This window comes from Cherax quadricarinatus, chromosome 85 (assembly GCF_038502225.1).
Source record: "Cherax quadricarinatus isolate ZL_2023a chromosome 85, ASM3850222v1, whole genome shotgun sequence".
NCBI classification, from domain to species: domain Eukaryota; kingdom Metazoa; phylum Arthropoda; class Malacostraca; order Decapoda; family Parastacidae; genus Cherax; species Cherax quadricarinatus.
The window spans coordinates 2953631-2963684 of NC_091376.1; the positions used below are offsets into that span (position 1 = coordinate 2953631).

Sequence of the window (10054 nt, forward strand, 5' to 3'; positions counted from 1 at the left end):
GGCAATGTGTGGTGTGAATATAATGCAGAGAATTCGTAGTTTGGAAGTTAGGAGGAGGTGCGGGATTACCAAAACTGTTGTCCAGAGGGCTGAGGAAGGGTTGTTGAGGTGGTTTGGACATGTAGAGAGAATGGAACAAAACAGAATGACTTCAAGAGTGTATCAGTCTGTAGTGGAAGGAAGGCGTGGTAGGGGTCGGCCTAGGAAAGGTTGGAGGGAGGGGGTAAAGGAGGTTTTGTGTGCGAGGGGCTTGGACTTCCAGCGGGCATGCATGAGCGTGTTTGATAGGAGTGAATGGAGACAAATGGTTTTTAATACTTGACGTGCTGTTGGAGTGTGAGCAAAGTAACATTTATGAAGGGATTCAGGGAAACCGGCAGGCCGGACTTGAGTCCTGGAGATGGGAAGTACAGTATCTGCACTCTGAAGGAGGGGTGTTAATGTTGCAGTTTAAAAACTGTAGTGTAAAGCACCCTTCTGGCAAGACAGTGATGGAGTGAATGATGGTGAAAGTTTTTCTTTTTCGGGCCACCCTGCCTTGGTGGGAATTGGCCAGTGTGTTAATAAAAAAAATTAATAATTGTGATTTTATGGTGTATTTCTACATCTCTAAATTATACAAGCTATTGTTAAATTGAAAATATTTTGTTATTTTCATAATTGCTGTTGTTTTTAAATTAATACAGCCTCTCCTCACTTAGCGATGTAGTACTTGTTTACTGACGATTTGGACATATGACGGACTTTCTGACCAGTATATGTACCTAAATAACGTATATTAGAGTTGATTTTCTCTATTCTGTTTATTACAGTATACAGTACACTACTGTATAACCATTTAAAAATATACCAGAAATGTTATAAATGGTGCTGAGGTGACATAAAAACAATATCAAGGATAGTTGACACAAACCCACTACCATTATAGTAAGCTCCTCACTTAGTGATGAATTTGTTTACCAGTGTGGTGTTTAGGGACAGAACTCTCATTAAGTGAGGAGAGGCTGTAATAATAATAATAATAATAATAATAATAATAATAATAATAATAATAATTTTCCTTTTAAAAACGAACATATATATTACAATGAGATTATAGTGAGTGGGTTTGCACTTAATGTACAAATTAAAAAAAGCCATGAATATGTACAGTGTTTTGGGCAGACTTAAACTAGAAATTTACCTATCAAGATATTACATAATTGTAACGGTAACAATTTATCATCTTGTAGGAAGAGATGAACGGAAGTTGAGAGAGAAGGAGCAGCAGAGCATCCCACAAGAAGAGAGTGAGCAGGTAGTGAAGAATGTGTTAGAGCTCATCATGTGTCAGGAAATTTTCAATGCACCGCTCTGCGTCAGTGAGCGGTACAATGTGGACGACAACAATGTGGAAGACCTAGGTGCCTCTTTAATTCCAGTGAACCAACAGAAGAATCTTTCCATTGATTTAGTTAAGAGTAATGTAGTACTTGTTGCAATTACTCTGAATTTAATAAGTGCGTGTGCTCGTATGATGGGCAGGAATTTTGATGTGTTTCTAAGCCAAGTTCTGTGCTCTGTAATGGAGAAAGCTGGTGAACCTAATGTATTGGTTGGCCACACTGCTATCAACACTCTCCAAGAAATTGCACAGTCATGTGGGTACAAAAATGTTGCTGAATTAATTGAAAAAAGTGTCCCTCAGTTTTGGTACGCACTCTCCATGAAGCTTAAAAAGTTGCGGCAGCATCCCACAGCACCACTTGTTCTTCAGGTCTCTCTGGAATATGCTAACATTGATGTCATTGCTTTCATAGAAGAATTAGTGGAAGATGTGCTCACCTGCCTTGACACGTATCATAATGAGCAAGCTTTACCTCTTGTGAGAGTTTTGCACGTCTATGTTACTGCGGTTGTTAAATATGAATCTAAAACTCAGGCTATTTGTAATGATTTTAATTCTAGCAATATTAGTTGTGGTATAAATAACAGTTTTGGTAAAGGAGAATCTGAAGTGAAACAGGAAGGTACTTTTCAACACTCTGTCTCACATGATAATCGTGGACCTATTGCTCGATTTTTAGAGCAGTATCACAAAGATCAAATGACTGTTAAAGAAGGTATTGAAGACAGTGATATTGCAGATGTAACAGAACATGCGGTGGACAGTGATAGAGAAAATGGTAACAGACCTGAAAGTCAACAGGATTATGAAGATGGAGTAGCAGAGAACGTTCTTGAGGAAGACAAAAAGAAAGTGGTGCCAAAATATATTGAGCTTGTTGTTGTTATTTTGGAAAGATGTTCTCACTTGTTATATACCCAGGACAGAAAACTGAAGCTTGTTGTATTGAAAGTAATTAAGGCTGGCTGTTCAGCTTTAGCTTCCTGGGAAGACCAAAGATTGCCAGTCGTCCACAAGTTATGGAAACCATTAGTGCTCAGGTTAAAAGACTATGATTTTGTAGTAATGGTACTTGCTCTCGAGGTATTAGCAGCAATGGTTGTCACCAGCGGGGACTTCCTCCGACAGCGCACTTTGAAAGAAGTGTTCCCACCTCTCCTATTGTTTCTCAGAAATCAAGGTCACACGAGCCTAGGGAAGAGCAGAAGAAGTGGCTATTACATGACTCCTGCTTATCGAGCCCAAATGACATTATTACAAACACTGCCAAGTCTTGTTACATCATTAACGTTGGATGTTGTTCAAATGTCAGAGTTAGTAAATGTACTGATGATATACTTGAAGACTCGTCAACCAGTTGATCTATGTAATGCTGGGATTCATTTGGTGAAGCAGGTGGCACACACTCACCCACATCATGTATGGCTGGCATTAGCTCATCAACAATCACCTATAAGGATTATCCCACCATCACCAAATTTATCATCAGTTAAGGTGAGTCTTTGTGTGGCTTATTCAGAGGGTGCTTTAATACTGGTCACAAGCTCTTGATTCAAGGAGTTGCAGGCACCCTCTAATTTCTTCAAACAAGAGATCAAACTTATTCTTTAAACTGCATTTGAAGGGGGACAGTTGAATAAAATCCTAATGTTCTATGTGAAATGAAAAGTCCTGAAGAACTGTTCAGAAAATAGAAGAAAATGCAGATGGGTGTGTAAAGATATATGCATGTACATGCATGTGTAGTGTGACCTAAAGTGTATGTAGAACTAGCGAGATATACCTGTTACTTTATTTGTGGTGACAAAAATTGGTTAAGCTTAAACATTTTAAGTTAAAGAGAGTACAGTGTTTCAGGTTTACACTTTGGATCCAAAGTGAAATTCAGAGGTTGTAAAAGCAGAAAGAGAAAGTGTCAAAAAATAAAATTAGAGAAAAAACTGGTGCCAGGGTAGTAGGTTGGTAGATAGAGACTATGTAGGGAAGTACTTGAGGTTTATCATATGAACAGAATAGAAGCTTGTTAAATGTTTGTTTGCAGTAATGAGTATATTTTTGCAAATTGCATAATGAATTTTTAGCATAAGTGTTTTTAAGTATTAGTGTATCTTTTCAGTTACTATATATGTAAAATATTCAGCATATAAATATTTTGAGGGGCTTTAACCCTTTCAGGGTTTCAGCCGTACTAGTACGGGTTACGCCCCAGGGTTTTTGACGTACTAGTACGCCTAAATTCTAGCTCCCTCAAATCTAGTGAGAGAAAGCTGGTAGGCCTACATATGAAAGAATGGGTCTATGTGGTCAGTGTGCGCAGTATAAAAAAAATCCTGCAGCACACAGTGCGTAATGCGAAAAAAAAACTTTGACCGTGTTTTTCGATTAAAACAGCGACTTTGCACTGTATTTTCGTATGGTATTTATTGTTGTATTCTAGTTTTCCTGGTCTCATTTTATAGAATGGAAGACATATTACAGAAATTGAGATGACTTTGACTGGTTTTACAATGAAAAGTACCTTGAAATTGTGCTCAAAGTAGCAGAAATGTTCGATTTTTACCAAAGTTCAAAAGTAAACAAATCATGCCAAGCATCCAATACACATCAACTGGTGAGTCTAATATTCTTTCACAAGTGTGCTGATATTATTTATACCATTTCTACACTAATGCAGTAGTCTGCATAACAGTAAATCTATTTTTTGTAAGAATAAAAATTCAAAGTGGAAGGCCAAAGAAATATAAGAGGGGCCTGGGGATGCGACTAACGAACAGAGAACTTGTTATTTTAGTGCCAGGAATGTCTTTCTTGTTTATTCTGGACCCTATTCGGAAATTGGCATCTTTTGAAATTTGTGTGAAATTGGCAAAATTGCTAAATTCTGACCACTTTATTGGATAGTTGAAATCAGTAAATGGGTGGTTTCTTGTACTCATTCGATATAAAAAATGGAGTTCTAGCGAAATAGTTACGATTTTTGTCGACTAGTACACTGGAATTGGCCGAAAATAGGGCTCAAAGTGGGCAAAATCGCGGATGCGTAAACATCGTCGAGACCGCTAACTTTGCGAGAGCATAATTCTGTAAGTTTTCCATCAAATTTCATCCTTTTGGTGTCATTATGATCGGGAAAAGATTCTCTATCTTTTCATAAGAAAAAAAAAATATTTTTTTTTAAATTTGGGGACCCTGAGAACAAGTCAGGGAGAGGGCCTGGGGACCCTGAAAGGGTTAAAGAATGAGATTTAGAGGTTATGCATGTCCGCTCTTGTTTCAGTAGGCAAGACTTCATGGTATACTGAAGATTTTGTCTTTTTAATAAACATTAACCCTTTGACTGTTTTGGTCGTATATATACGTTTTAGGAGCCAGTGTTTCGGATGTATATACAGTGGACGATTACCTCCGAATGCGACCAATTATGTAAGTGTATTTATGTAAGTGCGTACGTGTATGTTTGGGGGTCTGAAATGGACTAATCTACTTCACAATATTTCTTATGGGAACAAATTCGGTCAGTACTGGCACCTGAACATACTTCTGGAGTGAAAAAATATCGCTGTATACTCAATAATTCTAGCGGCTTCAAATCAAGCAGGAGAAAGCTGGTAGACCCACATGTGAGAGAATAGGTCTGTGTGGTTAGTGTGCACCACATGAAAAAAATCCTGCAGCAGGCAGTGCATAATGAGAAAAAAAACTCTGATCGTTTTTTTGGATTGAAACGCCGACTTTGAGGTGTATTTTCGTATAGTATTTATCATTGTATTCTCGTTTTCATGGTCTCACATGATAAAATGGAAAACATGTTGCAGAAATAAAGATGATTTTGATTAGTTTCATGATGAAAATGACCTTGAAATTGAGCTCAAAGTAGTGGAAATGTTCGAGTGTAAGCAAATCGCACCACACGTCCAATACATGTCAACTGGGGAGTCTGATATTCTTTCTCTAGTGCACTGATATCATTTATACCATTTTTATAATAATGCAGTAGTCTGCATAACAGTAAATTTTGTATGTTTTGTATGAATAAAAAATCAAAATAGAAAGCAATAGTAATATAAGAGGGGCCTAGAGACATGACTAATAAACAGAGGATATGTTATTTTAGTGCCAAGAATGTCTACATTGTTTATTCTGGACCCTATTTTGAAATTGGCATCTTTTTTAATTTGCGTGAAATTGGCCAAATTGCCAATTTCTGACCACTATATTGGGTAGTTCAAATCGGTAAATGGGTGGTTTCTTGTACTCAATTGATAGAAAAAATGGAGTTCTAAAAAAATAGCTATGAGTTTGGTCAACTGAAACAATGGAATTGGTCAAAAATAGGGCTGATCCATTTATGTCGCCAAGACTGCTAACTTTGCGGGAGCGTAATTCCGTGAGTTTTCGACCAAATTTCGTACTTTTGGTGTCATTACCATCGGGAAAAGATTCTCTGTTATTTCATAAGAATTTTTTTTTTTTTTCCAAAAATTTTGTGACATAGAATGGCAGTTTCAGAAAGGGGCTTGAGACAGTCAAAGGGTTAATGATGTAAAATCACTTTGGTTTCCAGGTAAAACTTCTAAGTAGCATTTTCCATTTTTTCTATAGTGTCTTTTTATCAAATTTACAACCTCTCATTCCTATTAATGTTGTACACATTGAGGTACCAGCAGCAACAGCCTGGTTGATAAGGCTGTTGCTTCTGGTATCTCAATGGCCTGTGGTACCTCAATGGCCCGTGGCTGGGTTCTGGGAGTAGAAAAACTCATAGAACTCATCAAAGATATACCATACTATATCTTAATTTCTTTTTCCACAGATTAATGGTGCTTGTTGTAAAGACCTGCCTCAAGAAGTTGTGGAGTTGTATCACCAGCTGTGTTAGGGTATGTGGCTCAGACTCTCACTGATTTAGAAATGGATAGAATTATAGAAGGTACACTAAGTAGTACAGTAGTTGGTGGAATTTTCTTTAGGATTGTACAATTCAAAATGGTTGACCTGCATCCAGATATTTAAAGAAAAATAAGTCACAGGGTCTTTGCTGGAACAATTCACAGATAACTTGCAGTCAAGAGATAAAACTTAGAACAATGCTTTGGTTCATCCTGGACCACTGTTAGGTCACGTCAAGTTTCAACCTGACAGTGCTTCACGATGGACTGAAATGTCATCAGAAGTTTTCTCTCCTAATTGTGGTTATTTGTGAATTCATATACTTACTTATTCTAAGTGAATGAGAGCAGCAGTTTTAAGGAGACTTGCCCATACATCTTGGCCAATCCAGAATTGAGCCCTGGTCATATCAGTTGTGAGTCCAAACTGTATGTAAATAGTTATCCTTTGTAGACATGACATATTGATTTACCTCATTAACATAAAACATAGATTGTATAAACAAGAAATGCAGTTTCCTGTTTTAATAAATCAGTGTAGCCCATAGTGGCCTTTTTATGAAGCAACTTTTTATTTCACAAGGGAGTCATTTGTTTTTGCCAGATATTGTGACACTGAGACAACAGAACTCCAGCACATTTGCTACATATTGCCTGGATACTAACCTAACCTAACCTAACCTAACATCAATGGTCATGTCCTGCCAAGGTAGTATGACCTAGAGTGGAAAACATTCATTTAACTGCTGTTTTTTTCAAAAGTGTACTGACATCACATTTCAGAACATCACAAATCAGACTTGGGAAAATTGTAAGAATCACAAGTGATGTGTGTGCTCATAGGAACTCTGTGTATATTCACAGAGACTACCCACTGCCAAATGTGAACACACTTGTTATTTTATTTGTTATTTTATTTTCAGTAAACATATTGACTCACAAAATCAAAATAACATGATTGCATACAAGTCAAGGAACTGGTGGGGGGGGGTTGAACCCATGGTGAATCCTAAAATGCACTGGCCTGTTTAAGCGCCCCCTCATTCTGCGATTTATGAAACATTTTTATTGGTTTAAGAAAAGCAACCAGCGGTGAAAAATGAGGCTGGTTATCACATGATGTGCTACATAGTCTCAGTTAAAATTTCTGCCCCAGAAAATTAGTGCTAATTTTCTTAATTTTTTAACCATATCATCTGTTTCCCACCATGATTGTATGACCAAAAGAAGCAAACATATTCACCATCATTCCTTCAATGGTTGTTTTTTTGTGGACAATGTAGTTCAAATGACCATCTGAACTGCAGCATCCCCACCTCTCCTTCAGCTGGCTGGGAGGACTAGTTCAGTTAACTGATTTCACTGAATCCTTTTGTAAATGTTACATTGCTCACACTCCAGCACTGTGTCAACATGTCTTTTCATTACAGTATTTTTATATATTTATCTCAATGATAGTTCACTTATACATGTTATAAATTTTTATCTTTACAACCCCTTAATTGGCAGTTTTCAGAACTGTTTTTAATTTATGTTTTTAAGAGGTTTCTTGTGGTCCAGTATTTTAGATGCTCTTATAAAAAATGATTTGGAATTGGCATGTATTTTGTCTTGAGCAATGTTTATTTTTTATGACACACTGTCTCCCACTGAGCTAAAATGACCCAAAAAAGATGAAATGCCCTCACCATAATTCATTTAGTTACTGTCTTGCCAGAAGCATGCTGACATCACAATTCAGATGTCATCTTATACAGATGACATCTTATACAGAGGGACTTTGATGACCCTCTTGCAGTGTTTGACATGAGAAACTTTGCTGATTTCCCTACTCACATCTCTGGCTCCTCCCTCAACCCAGTAGTGATTGATCTGGCAGAAGGTATAGTTACTTGTCAACTCCTCAGCTATGTTGGATCATCTGACCACAAAGCTGTTTTTACGACACTGAAGATCCCAACAGAATGAGGTGAGGAATCCTCACGTACAACCTGGCTGTGGGACAGGGGAAACTGGCCAGCACTTTGCTCTGAGCTCACAGCCTCTGATTGGAATGCTCTTCTATATGGTGATGCTGACAACCAAGCAAGTGTCTTCACTGGACACATCCTTAATCTTCAACAAGAACACATCCCTCACTGCCAATATGTGATGAGGCCTACAGATCAACCTTGGTTTGGCTTTCGTTATAGAGAGGCTGCTACTGCTAAGTATGAGGCTTGGTGAAGGTATAAGAGACATCCCACTACCTATAACAGGAACCTGCACAGCTAGGCCTGTAGGCATTTGGGTGAAGTTTGAAAGTAAGCTATTTCTAAATGGGAGGCAGACACAAAAAGAAAACTGGCATCAAGTAGAGTGGACTCCAAAACCTGGTGGTCCTTGGTCAAGGACAGACAAGGTTATTTGTCTGATGAGCGTATTCCACCTCTAAATCAACAGGATGGGACGGCCACTACTAGTAGTCAGGAGAGAGCTGACTTCTTTGCCGAACACTTTGCTGCCAAGATGCAGGTTCCTGATCTGGTATGGGACCCTCCTTGGCTAGCTGCAAAGAACTGTCAAAGCCATCAGTAGTGACAGTAAGGCAGGAGGAGGTGCATTTTCTTCTTAAGTTGCTGGACCAGGAAAAGGCTGTGGACCCAAACAAGTTGAGTCCAAGATTGCTGAGTAGAAGTGCAGACCAGCTAGCCATACTTCTAAGTCACATCTTTCAGCAGTGCCTTGCACAGTGTAAATGGCCTTCTGTGTGGAAAGAGGCAAATGTAGTCCCTGTTCATGAAAAGAGCAGAGTAGAAAACAGCAAGTACAGACCAATGTTAATCCTGTCAGTCATTGGCAAGATCCTTGAGACAATAATCTCACGCAAATGACAATATTTTTCGACTAACACTCACTTCTTTGTGATCGTCAGTATGGCTTCAGAAAAGGTTACTCTGCTGCTGATCTGCTGCTAAACCTCTCCACTAAGTGACACCAGTCACTGCTGGTGTTTTTGACCAAGTATGCCACCAGGGACTTGGCAAAACTGAAAGCACTGGGAATTGCAGGCTTTACACTATGTCTCCTCAGGGATTCAAATTCAAATTTTTTTATTTCTTTGCAAGTTTACAACGAGATTGACATGTTGTAGGGAGTTGTATTTACATAGATAGTTTACAGTGTGTAATTACAATAATGATTTGCAGTGCAACTAGAGCAGGTATTGATTTTCTACAATGTAGTATTAAGTAATTTAATGAACTTTGAGCATATATTTTGTGAAGTTTTGAGATATAGGTGAGTGACACTGTGATCCTCAGTACAGTATGTAGTATTGGAGGTGAATTCGAAAGCAGCTTGGAAGCTGTTTAGTTCTGGGTGACTAAATGATTTCTAAGAAGAGTCTTGAACTGATTTGCAGACAGGGATCCTTTAGTGTTCTCTGGCAGTGAATTCCAAATCTTTGGGCCCTTTATGTGCATAGCATTTTTGCATAGGGAGAGATGGACATGAGGATTACCTTCAAGGTAAGTGTAGTTTTCAGTGGGACAGAGTCAGCAAGACATCCTATTGGGTAAGTGTTCCACAGGGAAGTGGTATGGAATGTCTACTTCAGTGGCCTTCATCTCATCCCAGAATCCCATGCATATGCAGATGACTGTACTCTGACATTTACTTATCCAAGAGAGGAAATGCCAGCTGCTCTAAGCTACATCAATCACCATTTAAAAACTATATCAGCCTGGGGTAAATGATGGCAGGTAACATTTGCTCCTGAGAAAACACAAATGATGAT

General features: G+C 38.3%; 1 protein-coding gene across 1 annotated transcript in view; it reads left to right on the plus strand.

Moving 5' to 3' along the window:
- The window catches only part of LOC128703276 (Telo2 interacting protein 1), a 104615-nt gene extending 97779 nt beyond the window's left edge, over window positions 1-6836 (plus strand). Inside the window, exons 10-11 of the mRNA XM_070103517.1 lie at window positions 1233-2881; window positions 6201-6836. Of these exons, the coding sequence (XP_069959618.1) occupies window positions 1233-2881; window positions 6201-6266 (1715 nt within the window). The 3' untranslated portion in view covers window positions 6267-6836. The remainder of the gene's footprint in view (window positions 1-1232; window positions 2882-6200) is intronic.
- Window positions 6837-10054: the final 3218 nt, after the last annotated feature.